This window comes from Vicugna pacos, chromosome 18 (genome assembly GCF_048564905.1).
Source record: "Vicugna pacos chromosome 18, VicPac4, whole genome shotgun sequence".
In the NCBI taxonomy this organism is placed as follows: domain Eukaryota; kingdom Metazoa; phylum Chordata; class Mammalia; order Artiodactyla; family Camelidae; genus Vicugna; species Vicugna pacos.
In genome coordinates, this window is record NC_133004.1 from 29,306,659 (window position 1) to 29,326,724 (window position 20,066).

The 20,066-nt window shown below is 41.1% G+C and overlaps 1 protein-coding gene and 1 long non-coding RNA gene across 2 annotated transcripts; one reads left to right on the forward strand and one right to left on the reverse strand.

Moving 5' to 3' along the window:
- The first annotated feature begins 39 nt into the window (after positions 1-39).
- On the forward strand, positions 40-18,705 carry DCTN5 (dynactin subunit 5). Its single transcript, XM_006201206.4, has 6 exons — positions 40-196; positions 944-1,012; positions 7,097-7,215; positions 10,086-10,197; positions 14,265-14,367; positions 17,298-18,705. The coding sequence occupies exons 1-6, from the start codon at positions 149-151 to the stop codon at positions 17,393-17,395; spliced, it is 549 nt and encodes a 182-aa protein (XP_006201268.1). The 5' UTR covers positions 40-148; the 3' UTR covers positions 17,396-18,705.
- LOC140687092 (uncharacterized) lies at positions 13,466-15,024 on the reverse strand. Its single transcript, XR_012061171.1, has 2 exons — positions 14,587-15,024; positions 13,466-13,864 (listed from the first exon to the last, which is right to left on the reverse strand). It is a non-coding gene; the product is annotated as an uncharacterized lncRNA (long non-coding RNA).
- Positions 18,706-20,066: the final 1,361 nt, after the last annotated feature.

The following is a 20,066-nucleotide window of genomic DNA, read 5'->3' on the forward strand; positions in this document are numbered from 1 at the left end:
CACCTAGCGGAGAGCCGAGCTATAGATGAGACCGCGGGCCGCCCTGAGCGGAAGTGGTGGCGCAGCCGGAAGTAGCCTTAGTCCGGGGTAGGCAGACCGGCGGGCCGACTTTGACAGGAGCCGGAGCTGTGCAGAGGAGTTGCTGGCCATGGAGTTGGGCGAGCTGCTTTACAACAAATCCGAGTACATCGAGACGGTGCGCGTGTCCAAACATCTGCCCTCCCCTTTCCAAGCCCTCGTCCCCTGAGGCCGCCGTCCCCATCCTGTCCCTGCCCCACCCCGAGTCCCTTTGGCATTTAGTCCGAGATTACCCAGGGAAAGTTCGTGTATGTTCTAGCTTTATTTATTCCTTGCATGGCCAGTTTAGGCTTTGTTATTTGTTTCTGATTTCCTCATAGAGATAAAATGCCTTCCAGAAAGCAGGACAAGTTTCAGCCATCCTGGTATTTATTACGACTCCAGGCTTCAGGCCTTTTAAAAGCTTTTTTTTTTTAACCTAACATGTGGTAATTTATTACTATGTGTTAAAGACTGTTAAGTTCTTTACAGTCAATACATGATGTGTGTAAATTGCTTGAAACAGGGTTAGTACTCAGTCAGCATTACTATGATTGTTTTTTCATTGAATTCTCTCAACTCAGTGATATTGGTAGAAACATTATCCTGGTTTTAGGGCTGTAAAACCGAAGTATAGAAATGAGACTTGAATACGTGTCTTTGCTGCCGCTAAGCTATAGACCTCCCACATCCAAATTCTGGATCTGTTGCTTGAATCCCTAGTTTCCTAATCCATCTTTGCTTTTTTGATATCTTGGACTCATTCCATTGCAGACTATATCCCATATCAAGTCCTTTTCTCTGCAATATGAGCTTTCTTGGTGGAAACCTGTAGCCCAGAACCCACTCAGTTTGTTCACCTCCGTTTTCTGCTGCTTCCTTTCAGGCATCTGGGAACAAAGTTAGTCGCCAGTCTGTGTTGTGTGGAAGTCAGAACATCGTTCTCAATGGCAAGGTAAGGGACACAGCCAGCTCCAGGATACATGTTTTTGCTTTCTTTCCACTAATTGTCACGTTAGCATGCAGATGAAATGTTACTGTGTCTCCCATTTATTGCTGTACATTCTAAAATTCTCTTTTTTTCATCTTCCATATTGGATTTATTGAATACAAGAAAGATGCAGTAAAAGGAGACAACAGAAAGCCTTTTTCCTTTTATTTCAGGAACGAAATACAATGGCACCCAGAACTGAAATTATTATACAATGTTGTAGTGTGTCCTAAACTATGGGGCACAAAACATAAATAGGCAACATAGTATTTTAGTGTAGAATCTAGTGTGATACTGATACAATTAATAGTTAATGATTCAGTGCTAATTGAAACTACTAAAATTAATGTGAGAATTGGGAAAGATACTAAAATATGAAACGCATTTGTGAGATGTACTGTCAAAGGCTTAGTATTTTGTAGTCTGAATAAACTGAAATTTTATATAGCAGAGAGATGAGTATAAACCTGAGAGGAATAACATTTCACAACCAGAGAAAATATTAAGACATATTTGAGCTTGACAAACTCTGAAGTCCATAGTTTTTTTCTGCCATTAGGAACACTTAATTTTCCTTGAAATATTAAATCCCTAACTTCCAGAGGTAAAATAATCTCACTGTAGTTAAGAGATCACAGATATTTTCAGTAGAGACACAATTATTGTCTCCATTATCCCATCATACCATAATTTAATGGAAAAGAAATATAGTTTGATAATTACATATAATTAGTAATTATAGACACACTGTTTCTACACAGAATTAGAAAATTCAGCAGAATTCAGAAAATTCCATTTGACTCATTAACAAATACGTGGAGGTTTTTTGAAATCCCTCAGCTAATTCCAAAACATTTTCTGTGATTTTGTAGGGAAGATTTGTGTGTGTGTGTGTGTATGTGTGTGTGTGTGTGTATGGTAAAGTATTTATGATAAAATGTGCCATTTTAACCATCTTAAAATATACAATACATTGGCATTAATTACATTCGCAGTATTGTGCAATCATTATCCCTATTTCTATTTCGAAAATTTTTTCATTACCCAAACAGAAATTCTGTACCTATTAAGGAATAATTCCCCATTCCCTTCTTCCTCCAGACCCTGGTAACCTCAGTCTACTTTCTGTCTCTGTGAATGTGCATATTCTAGATATGTCACTTAAGTGGAATCATATAAGACTTGCCCTTCTTTGGTCTGGCTTATTTCACTTATCATAATGCTTTCAAGGTTCATCCCTGTTGTAGCAGGTATCAGAATTTTACTCCTTTTCATGACTGAATAATATTCCATTGTATGTATGAACATTTTGTTTATCCATTCATCTGTTGATGGAAACTTGGGTTGTTTCCACCTTTTGGCTATTGTAAGTAATGCTGCAGTGAACATTGACATACAGGTATCTATTTGAGTCGCTATTTTCAATTGTTTTGGGGATGTGCCTACAGGTGGGATTGCTGGGTCGTATGGTAATTCTATTTTCTAGCTTTGTAAAGAATTGTCAAACTGCACAATTGTACAAATATTTTCTACCATTCTGTAGATTGTCTTTCCATTTTCTTGATAATGTTCTTTGATGCACAAGAGTTTTTAATTTTGATGAAGTCCAGTTTATCTGTTTTTTGTTTTGTCGCTCAAGTTTTTGGAGTTATATCTAAGAATCCTTGCCAAACCCAAGATCATGAAGTTTTACTCCAGTGTTTTCTTCTAAGAGTTTTATGGTTTTAGCACTTGTATTTAGGTCGTTGATCCATTTTAAGTTAATTTTTGCATATGATATGAGGTTGGGGTCCTAATTAATTCTTTTGGGTGTGGAAAATTACTTGTCCCAGCACCACTGGTTGAAGAGATTATTCTTTCCTCATTGAGTGGTCTTGGCATCCTTATAGTAAATCTTCTGGCCATAGATGTATGAGTTACTTTCTGGACTCTCAGTTCTGTTCCATAGTTTATATGTCTGTCCTTATGCCAGTACTAAACTGTTTTGGTTACTGTAGCTCTGCAGTAAATTTTATAATTAGGAAATATGAGTCTTCCAACTGCTTCCTCTTTTTCAAGATTGTTTTGGTAATTTGGGGCCCTCTGTTTCTCTTTCAAAAGGTGTTTTGGCCATATTTGGTTTACACGGAAGACTGGGTGATATATATGTCATGAAGCATAAAAATTAAATCAACACCATGAACCCACCACCCATCTGAAGAACTGGAACATAATCAATGCATGATAATACAGTTCCTTTCCCTTAAGTTCCTTTCCCACTTCTTTCTTCTGCCTCCTTCCAAGAGGACACCACTATTCTGAATTTTTTGTCTTATAAATCCTTTATTTTTGAAAAAAAATTTTTTACCACATACATATGTATTTCTAAGTAATATGTATTATTTAACTTTACTTGGTTTTCTATGACTTACTATTTTTACACTCAATTATTGTAATAATGACAATAGGAAACACATATTATGCTTACAAAGTAACATCGTTCTCGACTCCATTTCTAAGATTCATTGCAGTATATGCATTTTCACTGCTGTGTACCATTGCATTTATTCCCTCTCCGATGAGTGAATAGTTATTTTGTTTCCAGCTTTTTGTTATTATAAACAGTTCAGTTCTGTTTCCAGCCCTTGTCCCTTTCAGACCTTTGACACTTCTGTTTTGCTGATGCCTTATATCAGATGTCACCGTGCCTGCAGGTAGAGATGGGGGTCCAATGAGTAAATCAGACTGAGCGTAAATAAGGGAGACTGCTGGGGTCTGGTGCATTGGAGAATACAGGACCTGGCTAAGCTCAGGCTGATTGTCGTCACAGGGGAATACAGGCCTGTAGTTCCAGAGCGTCTAATTTTCTAAAAAGAAACTGGAAATCTGGATTTTTTTAAAATGTGAAGTGGCCCGCTATTAATGTCCCACTATTCAAATAATAGCATATAATTTAAATGATAAAAAAGGCTGCCTGGGCCAGAGAAAACAGGGTTCTAGGTGCAGCCCTTAGACCTCCAACTTGCTACCTCTGCCTTATCCCTCGTTGAGTTCAACGAACTCTGCTTTAGTGCTGTTTTCTTCCCTGTAAGGTCTTTGGGGGCATTTCCTTTCATTTTAACACCCTGTTGCCTGTATCTTTCATCTGACGTTTCTTCGGCTCTGTTCCTGATGAGATAGGAAACCAGGGTTTGAATTCCTCTTGCTAACTTTCTTTGACCACTTGTGCTATCGTTTACTTGTTCTGTTTTTTGTGTGTGTGTTTGCTTCTTCAGTGGGAGTGTAATTTAGGCTGACTGAGAGACTTATGTAGATTTTCTTTATTTCCAGAGTAAGATTGTTATCTGTATTTAAAACACAGTAAAACAGTAACAGCCATTACCAAATACTTAGAACTCTTGGTATTCCGTTTTCTTCCAAAAGAAAAGGAAGTCATTTTCTCTGATTGTAGGTGGAAACACAAGCTGAAAACAATGATTAAAGTAAAAGGATCTCAGATGAAAGAATTACATGCTAGGAATAGATATCTCTTTTAGCTTGAGGAAGATTGCTATTAAAAACCAAGAGAACTGTAATACTTTACAAGCAGCAGCAGATGTGAAAGTTTCTTTTTACTGATAGAGGTCTTTTATATATATATATATATATGTATGTATTTTATTGAAGTATAGTCAGTTTACAATGTTGTGTCAGTTTCTGGTGTACAGCACAATGCTTCAGTCACACATGAACATACATTCATTCATTTTTATGTTCTTTTTCACCATAAGTTACTACAAGATATTGAATATAGTTCCTTGTGCTCTACAGTATGAACTTGTTTTAATAGAGGTTTTATAGACTCAATACATGCAGGTCAGATTGGTAAACTTCCAGGTATGAGTCCATTTCTTTTTTAATACTCTCTCAGAGCCTGCTGTTCAGGCTAGTGATTTACTTAATTCGCTTATATTTGAGGTGGTGCCTGACCTTCCTCCTGGGCCCAGACCTTGATTTACAACTGCCTTTTGGTCATCCCCCAGATACCTCCAACTCAGCATTTCGAAATTGAATTCATCATCTAATCCCCAGAATTGCTCACCCCATACTAGATTCTCTTTCTCTTATCCAACATCAAAACAATGACTGAATCATATAGATTCTCTTCCTTTTTTTTTTCTTTTTGAATATTTTATAATGGAACATTTGAAAAATCATTCTTATTGAGGTGTAATTTCCATACAATAAAATGAACCCATTTTAAGTTTGCAGTTTGACAAGTTTTAGCTGATGTGGACATTTGTGCAACTAGTACCACAATCAAGATAGAAAATATTTCCATCACCCTAGTTTCCTTGTGCCCCTCTGCAGTCAAGCCTCCTTCTAGCTTTGCCCCAGGAAACCGCTGATGTAAAACTAATACAGGTTAGTTTTGCATTTTCTAGAATTGGAATCATGGACTCTTTCTTGGTTAGGCTTCTTTAATTTACCATAATGCTTTTAAAATTTATCCATATTGTTGGATACATTCATGGATTTGTATGTAGTTCATTACTTGTTATAGACAAGCAGTATTATTATAGAACTTTGAAGACATATAAAAGTAGAGAGAACATATAATGAGTCCATATATATTCACTCACCAGCTTCTACAATTAGCAATATTCTGCCTTTCTTGTTTCATCTTTATACCACCTGCCAGATCCAGACCAATTTTGGAGTGGAATGTTTTCAAGCAAATTGCAAGCAAAATATTATTTCACCCATAACTACTTCCATATATATCACTAACATTTAAAGGCTTTAGAAAATGAATAGAGTACCCTTACTATAATATATTTTTTAAAAAGCCAATCATTGCCCAGTATCATGTAATCCTCAGTCCATGTTCAGTCTTTCCAGGATCTTAAGATGTCCTTTTACAGTTGTCTTGCTCAAACTGGGACCCAAACAAGGTCAAGTACGCATTGCATCGATTGATATGCCTAAGTCTCTTTTAATCTGTAACAGTTCTCTTTTCCCACCCTGTTTTTCTCCCCACTGTCCTGCAGAATTTTCAAATGTCTGAATTTGGCTGATTCTTTTTACACAGGGTTGTTTAATGTGGTCTTTGTCCCTTTGTCCTTCCTCTACACTGGTAATCAGATCTAAGGGCTTGATTGATTCCTCTACTTCCTATTTATTTCTCTTTTCCTGTTGCTCAGCCATTGCCGTAGGTAAGGCCCACTACCTCTTCTTACCTTGATCCATCTGAAGGGTCACTTCCCCTCCAGCCTTACCTGCCTCCGTTCAGACTCCAGACTGCTTCCAGAGTAACATTTCTAAAATGAAGATTCAGTTGTATTAATCCTCTGCTTAAAGTCTTTCAAGTCACTCCTTATATCCTTGAGGGAAAAGAGTCTAAGCTTCTGTACTCAGCATACATAATTCCTCGTGATCTGGTCCCCTGCTTACTTTTCTAGCTGCAACTCCAGCCACATGCACTCCCCCTCCCCACCATCTATTCAACAGACATGTCAAGAATGCCTGCTCTTTACCAAGTATGGGGTATTAATTCCCCCAAATTTCTGGGTTGTGTTGATGATCCCTGCCGGGCAACCTCTGGGGAAGCCACACCCCACAGTGTAGCACTTAGTCTGAGTCCAGAAATTGGGAGAGGAAGCAGAACCTCGGTGGGTCCACCTCTGGGAGCATGAAGTTGGGGATGGTCAGTAGTGGCAGGAGATTAGACAAAGGTGGGGGCAGCCAGGACTCTCACTGAGCAAGCAGCCAAGGCCTGGGGGTGGGTAGAACAGCATGCATCTGAGGAGGCGCATAAACTAGCTCTCCTGCAGGTATTCTCAATAAACGTTTGTCCAGTCAATGATCCTATGCATGTGATAATAAGGGCAAAGCTTGCGAGGTCCTAGGAACATCTTCAGCTGCAGTTGACATTATGAGGGCAATTCTCTTTACCTTAAAAATATCCCTCTTGATAGAACATGTAACTCAGTAGAGCATAACATAACTCTCAATGTGTCTTGTTTTTACTCTTTTTTCTTACATTTTAGGCTATGTTGGTAGTTTTTTAAAATGTGCTTTGTTTTACAGACCATTGTGATGAATGACTGTATCATCCGAGGGGATCTGGCAAATGTAAGAGTTGGACGGCATTGCGTGGTGAAAAGTCGGAGTGTCATAAGGCCACCATTCAAGAAATTCAGCAAAGGGTATGTAATTTAATGACCTGTCTCAGTCTTGGGCAAGATGCTGCTGCTGGTGGTGGTATCCAGGTGTTGAGTTGTAGGGTAAGGAGCAGGTCTATGCTATTGTTTGGGACACTAAGTGAGAATTCACCATAATGAACACAACTCTGGTGGTTGTTGTCTTAGTCTAGTTGGCAGGTGTTTGCCAGAAACAATCCACTTAAGCTGGCAAAAGCAAAGGGGGTTCTGATTAAACAGACACAGACATAGTTGTTGGAATCGAAGGGTAGAAAAGGGGGCCAGGCTTCACAAGAGACTAGAACCTGGAACTGGACAGCTCACCATCATCAAGACACCTGTTCTGCCTGACTACCGCTCTGTCACCAAGATTATACTGTTTTCATCTGTCCTTCTCTCTGTACTTCTGCTTCCTTCCTTTTTTTTTTTTTTTCCAGCGGTGTCCTCCTGCTTTCCTCATGGAGCCAACCTTGCTGCCTCAGCCCTTTAATTATATCACTTCTCCATTCGACTTCCATCAGATACCAACCAGAGATTTTAGATCCTGGTAACAGATTATTGGGAGTGGGAATCTGACTGGCTCAGTTTGAGTTAAGTGCCTACCCCTGGTCTAAACGGCTTTGACCCAGAAGGTAGGGTCAAGTTAGGCTCACTGATCCCTCAGTAGGAATAAGGACTGGCCAGAAAGGACATGGACAGGGCAGGAAGACCAACCACTGTACCCAGTATTTGCCTCTCTCCCCCTTTGCCCTCCTGGTTCCTGCGTGTGGCACCATCTGCTTTTCATCTAGTAATGCAACAAGCACTTATTGAGTGCTTTCTTTGTGTCCGTCACTAGGTTATAAGCTGTTCATATAAAGATGGATAAATAGGGTCTCAAAACCTAGTGGTAGAAATGAAACAAATTGGTGAATTTAACAGAAGAGAAACAGACTCACAAATAGAACAAACTAGTGGTTACCAGTGGAGAAAGGTGCAAACTACCGCATATAAAATAAACAAGCTACAAGAATATATTGTACAGCACAGGGAATATAGCCAATGTTTTATAATAAGTATAAATGGGGTATAACCTTTAAAAGTCAAGAATCACTGTGTTACATACCTTAAACTTGCATAACACTATAAGTCAGCTATTCCTCAATTTTTTAAAAAAACCAACAATCTAGTGGTAGAAACAATTACATAAACAGATAGCTACTACAGAGTGTGATACTAAAATGTGGTAGCCACTGTATAATGGGATACTCCTGTCCTTGGGATGTGAATATGGTTAGGGAGGAACAGAGAAGAGAGCAGCTAACTCAGGCTGTAATATCTAGGTGTATCTCCTGCATTGGTAAACCTGCATTTCTCATAACCACGTTGGCTTCCAGACTGCATTATGTATGGGAATTGGAGCAGGGAGTCATTGTAAATCACATGAAATTCATAGGGAAACATTCACTTGTTAGCTCAGAAGGCTATCTGGGGGAAAACCAAAAAAAGTTGTGGCTTTCATGGTTTCGTGCAGTGACTGATGCTGTGCTAGAGTTGTTGACTCCATCTCCTGGTAAAGGCATTACTGGGCTGGAAGTGGGCCAGGAATAGGACCGAGAATGAACAAGGGGCTTATTGGTGAAGGGAGGGATGTGTAAGTAAGAATAGTCCATACAAGACACACAGAAATACGAAAGTGTAAACAGTAACACATGAATAGAAGGTGAATGGCAAATCCTCCCCTGCACATCCCAAAACCAGAACCAGATAACAATATAAAGCTTGGAATTTTTAATTTAAAGTTAAAGAGTTGACAGTAGTCCTGTAGATTATGATAGGATCAGGGAATCCATTGCCACACAAGAGGTCCAGACTGAAAATGCAAGTGGATTAAGAAAGGTTTAAATAAATTATAGGTCCATGGAGGACAGGCATCATCTCTGACAAAACAGAACACAGGCCTGGAAAGAGCTGCTTTATATTAGTTCCAGTCCAAATATTTTACATCCCAACGTACTGAAATTACTTGTAAGTGTGATCACAGACCAATGTCAACGACATTTGAAGACTCCTGGAGAGTGGGAACCATATCAAAATTCTGGAGAAAGCCTACTAACTCCTCAGGTGTTGGCTTAAATGTCACTTTTTTTTTTTTTTTTTGGTGGTGGGGAAGGTGAAGGTAATTAGCTTTCTTCCTTTCTTTCTTTATTTTAGAGGAGGTCCTGGGGATTGAACCCAGTACCTTTCTGCCCTTAAATGTCACTTTGATTAAGCTTTTACCAAACCTCCAATCTGAGTAAAATCTCTGTGTTGTGTACTCTCATGACGTGGCATTTTTCCTCGGTAGCACTGATCACAGTTGTAACTAATTACTTATATAATTGTTTATTTACTCTCTCTTTTTTTCTCTTGATTGTAAGCTCCTCGAGGGTGGGATTGTGTTCCTTTTGCTGCCCATTGTATTCCCCAACTCCTAGCATAGAGCCTGGCATATATTAGACACTCAATAAAAGTGTCACCATATAAAATTCCAGCACGTTGGGAATTATATCCCATGAACCTTATGTCAGTCCCTTGAGCATTATAGGGCAGATTAATGAAAATGTGATCCATGAGCATTTTCAAAGGAGGCTGGAGTGAGCAAAACATCCATTCATTTTTATTTGGTGCTAGCTTTTTTAGCTCTGAAGGTCTTGCCCTTGCTGTTTTGCAGTTTCCTTGCACGTTTGCTTGATCTAATATTTCTAATTTCTATCTTCAACTATAGAATCCCTCTGGCCTGAGGATTCTCTCCTTGCTAGGAACAGTCTCAAGACAAGAAGATGAAGTTGAGATTATGATCTTTAATTCCAAATACATCACCTTGACTTTTCTTTGTTCCTCTTTTTCTTTTATAGCGTTGCATTCTTTCCTTTACATATCGGGGACCATGTCTTTATTGAGGAAGATTGTGTGGTCAACGCAGCTCAGATTGGCTCTTATGTTCACGTTGGCAAGAACTGTGTGATTGTGAGTATGGTGTCATGGCTGGCTGTCACTCGCCCTCTGCCTCCTGTCCCTCACATCAGTGGGCCTCTGCTTCTGTCACCCAGCAGGGTAGAAGTTGTTTCTAGTCTACTGGTCTACCAGAATTATTACTGGACTTGGAATTTTTCCTCAGCATTAATAATCACAGCTAACCCTTTTGGAACCTCTTCCATATGATGTTAAACTCTTTCCTTTGATTATTTCATCTAATCCTCATAACCATCCAGGGGCAGTAGGTACCGTTATTATCCTTATTTGCAGGTGAGAACATCGAAGACTTTCAATATTAGGGGATTTGACAAGGCTAGTAAGTGGTAGAGCTGGGATTTGAACCCTAGTGGTATGACTAGCCATGCTGCTATGTGGCCTACCTATTGCCTCACATCAAGGATCTTACAGTCTAGTTGGGGTGAGGGGGTCTTGAAGGAGGAGTTGAAATTGGCTCATAGGCAAGAGGGGAATGGGTGTTTTAGGAAAGAGATTGGCATGTGTAAGGGTCAGAGTCACCGAAGGGCATGACATTGAGGGAACTGCACATAGTTCAGGGTGAGGGGCGTATCACGTGCAAGTGGGCCCCTCGCTCAGCAGAACCTGTAGCGCCCTGGTCCCCAGAAGCCTCAGCATCGCTTTGTTTAACCCAACCAAGGCTTTCCAAGGCCGAATTTCTTGGTATTTCATAGATGAGGAGGTTGATTTCAGTTAGGATTTCTGAGACCATCCTGGGTGAGAATGTTAATGATCAGAGTCAAACTGCCTAAATTTTCAGGGAAAATGTTTCTTACATTTTAAATTTCTACCTCAGATTCTGGGAAAAGCCAAGACCCTTTTCATGTTTTTAAATGGCTGCTCCCATTAACACAGAGTCAGCTCTCTGCTCTGGATAAAACTCAGCCTCTAAAGTATCAAAACTTACAGAAACCGTGCAGTCATGTTTCAGGAGCCGTGAGGGCACAGCGAAGGTGTGCAGTGCAATGGAGAACCCCATTGCCGAGAAAAACATTCCAGTCTGATTTGTCACTCAGAATTAAGGGAAGTCGTTTTGCCAAATATTGTCCTCCAGGGGAGTTCTGCAGTATGTATTAGAGACAGAAAGACTTTGGTTTGGCCTGATGTTGAGGGAACGGGGAAGACAGTGAAATTCATCCTCTCCCCTCACTCAGACTGTGTGTCTAAAGCTGGCTTTCCAAGCCACAGCTGGCTTTGTCTGATACTTTCCTTGGCAATGTGAAGACATCACCATAGCAACCTAATCCTTTAGCCCTGTCCTTTAGCCCCAGAGCCAGATGTCTGCAAGGTTAAAATCCAGATGCTCTTCCCAGTGCTTAGGAGATTCTGGTCCTATTGTTAGGTGCTCTCTTTTTGTGTCACTTTTCAATCCATCAATTCCTGATACTGTCATTGTTCAGTACTGGCGGTACTTAATCACTGAGCCTTTACGAATTATCAGGTAATCTCAGGAAAAGGATCCTTTGAGAATTCTAGAATCTCAGAGCTAGCAGGAACTCTTTAAGAGTCCAGCTGTCCCCATGACACTCAGCTTGTTCTTACAACATCTCACGTGGTAGTCTCACTTCTGTTTGGATGTGTGAAGATGTGGCTGTTAGTCAGAATTGCCCAGATGCCTGCAGGAAAAGCCTAATAGGCAGTATTAATAAGCACTTGTTCCCTGACAACACTCCTGCAGGCTTGGTTTTAAATCCTGTTTCCCAGGATGTAAGTAACTTGCTATATCACTTGCATAAAGAGATAGGAGGAGCTGTAATACTAGCAATGTGCAGTTCTTGACTCCTTCTTGGAAAGTTCTCCAGGAAAGAATAAAGAAGTAGTTTCAGCTTTTTACCACCTCAGCTATTGCCAACCCATTCATGCCTAAGAAGTACCTGCGTTTTTAATTTTACTGCTATGTAATTGATCAGTTTACCCAGAATTCTCTGAAACCCAGTTTGCCACACTTCTCTGAGTGGGCAGCATGGCCAACTCGTAGACAAAGCAGGTGCCTACATGCTGTGTGGTGGCTGGTGGTACCCAGGGAGGAGGTTCCTTTCCACTGTTCTTTTCCAGGCCATTTGTCTGCAGATCCCTGTCTGTGACTGTATCATGCCTTATGTGGCACATTGTTTCCTTTTACTCAGTGCCCCAGGTGCTCAGTGTGAGTTATAGGGAGCTTAGGCATCATAGGACATCTTTGAGTTAATTTGGGAGTTGCCAGGCAAGCTGGCCAGCTGCCTGATTTTTGATATTGCCAATAACAGATAATCCATGGAAGAGAACTTTCCAAGGAGAAATGAAGAGCTACATACATAACTTGCTTCTGACCTAGAGTGGTTGCCCAACTTGACTCTTATCCACCCAGCTGGAGACAGCTTAGTTAGCCACTGAACAAATTCAGACCCTAGAGGTATAAGGTTTTTAAAAAATTCATTTGGCACAGACATAGAAAACAAACTTGTGGTTACTAGGGGAGAAGGGATAAATTGGGAGTCTGGGATTTACAGATACTAACTATTATATATAAAATAAACTAGATAAACAACAGAGACCTACTGTATAGCACAGGGAACTATATTCAATATCTTGCAGTAACCTATAATGAAAAAATATATATATGTGTGTGTGTTTGTGTATGTGTAACTGAATCACTATGCCTTACACCAGAGACTAACACAACATTGTAAATCAACTATACTTCAGTTAAAAAAATTTCATTTGGCAATGTACCTGAAAGTTCCTGGAAAGATGTAAGATTTGAGTGTGTAGAATTTGAGCACAACCAAATAAAAGTATTTTTCATCTTCTTTGGTAAAATCTAAGATCTAGGCAGGTTTGCATTATTCTAGTGTTTGTTAAGAGTTTCACATCCTCAGCCAGGTGTGTTTTATCAGGTTATCCGACCAGAACACAAGTGAACTTCCAGACCTTGGTGATGTAAATGCAAACAATAAAGACCAAAACTTTCCTTTACTCAGCAAATTGTCTGAAGCACAACTTTAAACTGTATACAGAAGCCTCTCCTCTCCCTTAAGCCATGAAACAGATGAATCTCTCAGACCTTATCTCTTGCCCCCAAAATGCCATGGGTGATGGCAGAGTTGAAAAGTGATGACAGTGGAGTCAAGTATAACATTCAGCCTAAACCTAATAATTACCACTTACCTGTGAGAAAAAATGAACTAATAACTTCATATCCAAATGAATTTGCTGAGACTTTTCCAGTTGGAATTGATAAAAGAACAAACAGACCTTAAACTGGTAGGTGCAAAACGAATGTATTGGCTAATATGTACCAAAAGTACAGAAGTAGATCCTTATTTCATATACAGATGGTTCCAGTTCTGTTGATGTCGTGAAAATTAGTCTCCTTCTGTTTTTTGTTTTCCTCTGGGAGGCTCTCAGGCAGGCCTTTTCCTCATGGAAACCAATGGCTGGTCGAGGCTCTGTCCTGTCCTTCAGAAACCCCATTGAAAAGAGCCTCTTTTCCCAGTGGTCCCAGCAGAAGCCCCAAGGTTGAGATTCATCAGACAGATTTGGGTCATATGCCGACTCCCTAGACCAGTGGCTGTGGCCAGGCTTGGGGTTTAGAGTTTGGGATGGGAGGTGAAGCACATGGACTGAGATGGGGATGGGGCGATACCCAAGGAAGATACAGGTTCTGTTACCAGAAGAAAGGGGAGCAGATGTTGGACAAACAAAACAACAGATGTCCACTAAATTTAAAGAAAACAAGAAAATTAAACAGAATTCTTGAAGACCAAATTTCATATAGTCTGAAATGCCTAAGAAAACCTGAACTGTCCCTAGCATACAGTCCCCACGCCATATTTACACACACACGCGCACACACACACACACACACACACTCTCACATCCTTACCTCCGGCTTGTCAGGTGCCACCTGGAGTAAGGAATTGTGGCCAAGCCTCTTGTAACTGTCCAGGACTATTACGTGATATCATGAATGGAGAAAATACAAGTATATTCCACACAGCAGACTAGACAGCTTTTACTGTCACTTCCTGGCCTATTTCCTATTAACAGGATTTTAATTTCAGGGGCGCCGGTGTGTGTTGAAAGATTGCTGCAAAATTCTTGACAACACAGTGTTACCCCCAGAAACTGTAGTTCCACCGTTCACCGTCTTCTCAGGCTGCCCAGGTAACCTTGGGGTTCCTTTACAAAAGTAATGCATGCAATTTCTGTCTCGAATGGTACATTGGTCTAGCTAACCTAAAAATTCTCCTGGTACAAAGTACCTAGAAATGCTATGTAAAATATAACTAGTGTTTTTTTTATATATATGCACTATTGAGTTCACAAGGAAATTATTAAGGATCAGAAGCAAAGAGAAAACTAAACCCACACTTTTAAACTTACTTTGGTTGATGCTGTCTTCATGATAGAGTGGTTTAGGGTATGGTGCTCCGGTAGGGATGAGAGATAAATGGCAGAGAGATCCTCTCAAAGGGCTATCCCTCAATAAAAAGTTGACGTAGGGCAGACCTGCCACCAGCAGAGGAAGAGTACAACGAAGCATGTCTGTCTTGGCCTGGGCTCTGGTAGGAAAAGAAGTCTCTCCAGAGACTTCTATGGCCTTACCCTCATACTGGTTGGGGATTTGAACTTGTACTTCCCACCCTGTCCAGGAATGCCCTAACTGAAAAGTTACTATAAAACATGGTCTAAGACCAGTGGGAGTCTGGGACACCTGAGAGAAGTAAATACATTATCTCTTGACCTCGGCCGACAGGATGCCCACAGGCAAAGGCCTTATGAGCTCAGAGTTCCAGGTTACAAACCTGTGAGGTAACAAAAGCAATCCCTGCTCATCCCAGAAAGCTTGGAAAACACCAAAAAGAAAAAGGAAGAAGAAAACCTCACTTTCTCCCACCCCTACCCTAAGACAGTCTCTTCTCTTCTGTATGTTGTTTGCACAGTGGAAGTCATGTTGCACACACAGGCACATCACAGATTCACAGATGGGAGATGATGGGAGGAGAGAGATTTGACGATATATGACATCTACTGCTGGGTGGTTTCATTGTTTTTCCAATTAAAAAAAATCTCATTACTCAGATCATTGAATATGAATTTCAAAGATGTACAAAATCATTCAGATTCTTTGGGGAGGAGATTGGCCATTCTGCTGTTTCATGCATGTCTGCGTTTGCAGGCAGAAGAGGAAGAGTCTTTTGTTCCGTAATTCTCTCCATATTGGGTTCCCAGTGTGAAAAAGTTTAACAGTTCTTAGCAAGTGCTTGGTCAGAGCAGTCTCGGCAATTATTGTAAGTGGTTGTCAGACAAGCATCTGGTCTGAGGTGGGAAGTGTACTGCTGGAGAAATATCTTAATCTCTTTTAACTTACTCAGTGTCCTTAGAAGCAGCCTATGGTCTCTGAGCACTGATGGCAGATAGCAGCGAGGCACTGTGTGGAGGTTCAGCCTCGGACCTTAGAGATTGTTGTATAGATGAGGGAACTGAGGCCTAGAGAGGCTGAGTTGTCCAGTGCATCGGAGCTGGTTAGTGGGAAAGTGTTGACAATCACTTAAGACTCCTTATTTAGAGTCCAGCACTTTTTGCACTACGATACTTCCCATGTTTATTTTACGTAGTTTTGCAGACAGGTGCTAACCATCTAGACACCGTTGTTGGCAATCTCCCTCTTTAATAAAGGGGCATAGGGTTGCAGGAACACTAGCATGTTTTCAGAGGGCTCCACAGCATGAAACCAAGTTAAAATGAAAGGTAAACCATCCAGAGAGGATCTGGGTTAGGAACCAAAAACTCAGATGCCCACAGGAGCCAGGCAGATCATGGAAATGACTGAAGGAATAGCCTATCATAGCTGTTTAAGAATACAGGCTTAATATTATGAGAACTTCTGATGTTTCACAGGAGGCTAAAAATCTGAATTTTTATGTGATATTTCTGAATTTTTAATTGTTGACTACAAATTTTAAAAAAAGAGTAAATACTGTGCAGACTAAACATGTAAAAAAAGATTAAATACTGTGCAGACTGAACATGGGCTGCTAATTTGTAAAAGGTGCCTGTGAGGATTGTGTATCTTTTAAGACCATATTTTGTGTCCTACCTGTTACTTTCTCTCTGTATATATACAAGTCCACATGTGTGTGGTTTTGTATGTATATGAACATATAGATATGTGTGTATATGTGTGTGTATATTGCTGTATGTAATGTGAAAATGTTTTTAACATATATGAACAGAATCACACTCTCTACTCTGTTAGGAAGCTTGCTTCCTCAACAGTATATCTTGGGCATCTTTTCTTGTCAGTGTGGAGAGATTCATCTCATTCTTTTTAACGATTACATGGTTTTCATTGCATCAATGTCCCACAGTGTGACTAATCATCCCCTGGTATAATGGATCAAAAGAAGTTGTACTTGGCTTTTCATTATTAGAAACTTGGCTGCATTGATGCTTTTGTACATGTATTGTTGCAATTGGGCAAGATTATCTGTGGAATAAATTCTCAGAAGTTGGATTTTAAGAGTACAGGGTATGAACTTTTAAAAGTTTTGCGAGATATTCCTAAATTGCTCTTCAAGTGGAGTTTATACTTACACCTGTAGTGTATGGAGGTGCCTCTATCCCAGAAATTCTTAAATAGGATTCCCCATCTTCTCTCTTTCTATAGGACATTTCTGCTCTACTCTCATCCATGAGTTGTCTGTGTCTAGTTTCATTGTTATGAATAGCAGGGCAGTGTCTTTTCTCAGGAGCGCTCACCTTGGCTTGACCAGCAGGTGTCACACCAAAATCCAGGAGGTGGACAAAATCCATTCAGAGATGCTTTAACTCTTCAGATCATGCAATAATACACTAACCTCTTCTACTTGGAATATATTTCTGCATTTTGGGAACAGTGTTACTTGTTTCCCACACACACACAAATTCACATCACCTTGAAGGTATGGTCAGTAGAAATATTCTGTTAGCACCAAAGATGGAAAACCTAGTATTTAGACATTCATGACTTCAGAAAGGGGGCTTCTAGGGGTTTCAGCAGAAATCAGAGCTCCTCTGGCTCCTCGTGGTTGATCAGGTCTTTCTTTCCCCAGGACTCTTCTCAGGGGAGCTCCCAGAATGTACCCAGGAGCTGATGATTGACGTCACCAAGAGCTACTACCAGAAGTTTTTGCCCTTGACACAGGTCTAATGTCTCTGCCTCACGTCTTGAATTCACTTGAGCTCTAAGATGAACTTGGGGACAAAGTGAGCCAGTTTGCATTGACAGAGAGCTCTTGTGTCTTTGACACTTCTCACCCTCCTTTTTTTTTTTCTTTCTGTTTTTTGGTTTTTGTTTTGTTTAACCCCTTATAATTTCTCAGTCCTCCCAGGCTCTAAGCTCTTAAGACTTTAATAACAGAATGTCTGGAGGAGTTGTCTCCACATGCTGTGCTTAAACCATATCTATTAACAGTCAATTCATACCATTATCTGTGGAACACAGAATCATCTGTTCCCAACACTCCCACCCCTTGGTCCTGTGGACGGCAGCTCGGAGCAGTGCACCCTGTCCCAGCGTGGAGGCTGTGATGCACGTGTGCTGCTTGTGGCCATGAGGTACCCACAGTGAGCTCCACTCATGTGGATCACTCTCAGCTTCCCTGCTGCTCACACGTTTGGCCATTTGCCACAATTGCTTATAATCTTGAGGGGAAAAAGAGAAAGTGTTCTCAGCCTTTCAGAACCTAGACCCCTGTTGGCTACTAAAACTTGAGGGGAGGGTGATTAGTATTCCTCCTCTTTGCAAAATGACCTTAAGTGTCATTTTAATCAGGGGGACTGATAAATGACTTTCTGGCATTCTATTCTAGGGCCGTCGGCTTTCACTAAAAAGCGGGCCCTCAGCAGCCAGATTTTATTTTGCAGAGTCCAGGTTTGAGTCTCCCACGTGCCTAGTCTGGGCAGCCACTCCTTCCCTACCGGTATTTGGGGGCAGCAGTATATGCCTTATTTCCCTGGAGACGTAGCATTTGTGACACTTGCTCCCTGGCCTAGAACCATTCAACCCACCCTGTATTTGCCATAAACCTCACAGTTCAGACCAAAACATCTGTACTTGGGCCCAATCTCATACATATATAGGGGCCTCTTAAAACCGTTCTGTGGGCACAGAGCCCCGAGGAGTAAATGAAGTTGCCAGGGCTGTTCTTACCAACTTCTGGGTAACAGCACAGCCCTTCCTGCTGTGCTCTGGCCTCCTGGTTTGGAAGGAGGATTTAGAAGTAAAGGCCTAAGAAGGTTGGTCTTGCTTAATGCTCTGGTGCTGCTGTGTGAATGGGGCAGGACAGTCCAGCCTCGAAGGTGAGGATCTAGCAGGAGCTGTCTTGACTTAATATCTGGTTGTGTGGTTTGCAAAAATAGCTGTGTGTAGTCTTCTCTGCTAGTTCAATGTCAATCTGCTTTCTGGTTTGTCATTTTTTTATGTTTGTGCATTAAAAGATCGACACATGAAACAAGTCACTTGAAGGTAATTACTCTCCACCTCCAGCGATGGCGACCTCTCTTCCATGGGCCATTCCACTGCGTGCCTGGTGCGCTCCTGCGGGCTTTATGTTCACCTGCTTCCTTATGGCTCACATCAACCCTGTAAGGTGGATGTTATCCCCATTTTACAGATGAGGGAAAAACTGGAAGATGTTAGATCACTCGGTCCAAACCACATGGTGAAGAAGTGACTGCCCCGGGAGTCACATGCTTGACTGTCTGGCTCCACAACCCACTCTCTTCAGCCCTGCCGTGGTAAGATGGGACAGTCTGATGCGTCCTGTCTGATACCAGCAGTCTGTGATGGTTGCAGCTTTTTGGGGAGCCATACGCTTCAGCTCCCTTTTCCATTTGTGCCACTGAAGGTGGATCTTGGAGATGGCAGAGCTTGGGTGCACCCTAGGCTAACTTCTTTCTCACTAGAGAGATCTTCCAGGGTGTATCTGACAGATCCCGCTCCAGCCTGGGTTCGAATACCTCCAAAAGGGGGCTTGCCACCACTGTCCATTTTCTTTTTAACTTATTTTTTCCCCAGCTGTTTTGAGATATAACTGACATATAATTTTTTTGACTGTCCATTTTGTTGGTGAACAACTAAAATTAAGAGAAAGTGGGATGTGCGGTTTTTTTTGAATCTTTTAAAAATTTTTAAGTAATTCAAATACATGATTCCAATCCAGTTAGTAAAGAAGGGGCATACAATGAAGTAAATTTTCCGAATCCAGAATCCAGCCCCATGTTCTACTTCCCAGAGGCAACCACTCAGGACAGTTTTTGCTCTCTCCTACCAGTGACTCGTCTGCACTTGGCACAAGCAGTTACACACGTACACACCAGCCTCTCTGCATTCAGACAGATGCGAGCTCACATAAGATGTGCTGTTCTGCACCTCACTGCTTTGACTTAACAACGTATTTTCCAGATTGTTCCATTTCGGCACATACAGGTGGTAAAAACAGCAGTGGTTAACCTTTATGGTGTTACCATGGACCAAGTACTCTTCTGAGTCCTTTAGCTTTATTAATTCCTTTAATCCTTACAATAGCTACAGGGTAGGTCTAGTTTTTCTTCCCAAGAAACAGGGGGTAAAGTAAATGGCCCAGATTTATTCAGCTAATGTGGTGGTGGATCCGGGCGTCCTGGCCCTAGAGCCTGGACCTTTAGTCACTGTGCAGGAGTCCCCCCATGTTGTAATAACTGTCATTGTCCCAAAATCGGATCATCTGGCTGGCTCTTGCTAGACAGAAAGCTTTTTCAGGCAGGCAAGGAAAAGGGGTTTGGAAATGAGTATTGGCTGAACCATCTGACAAAGTCTGCCGCAGGCAGGAGGAGGCCTA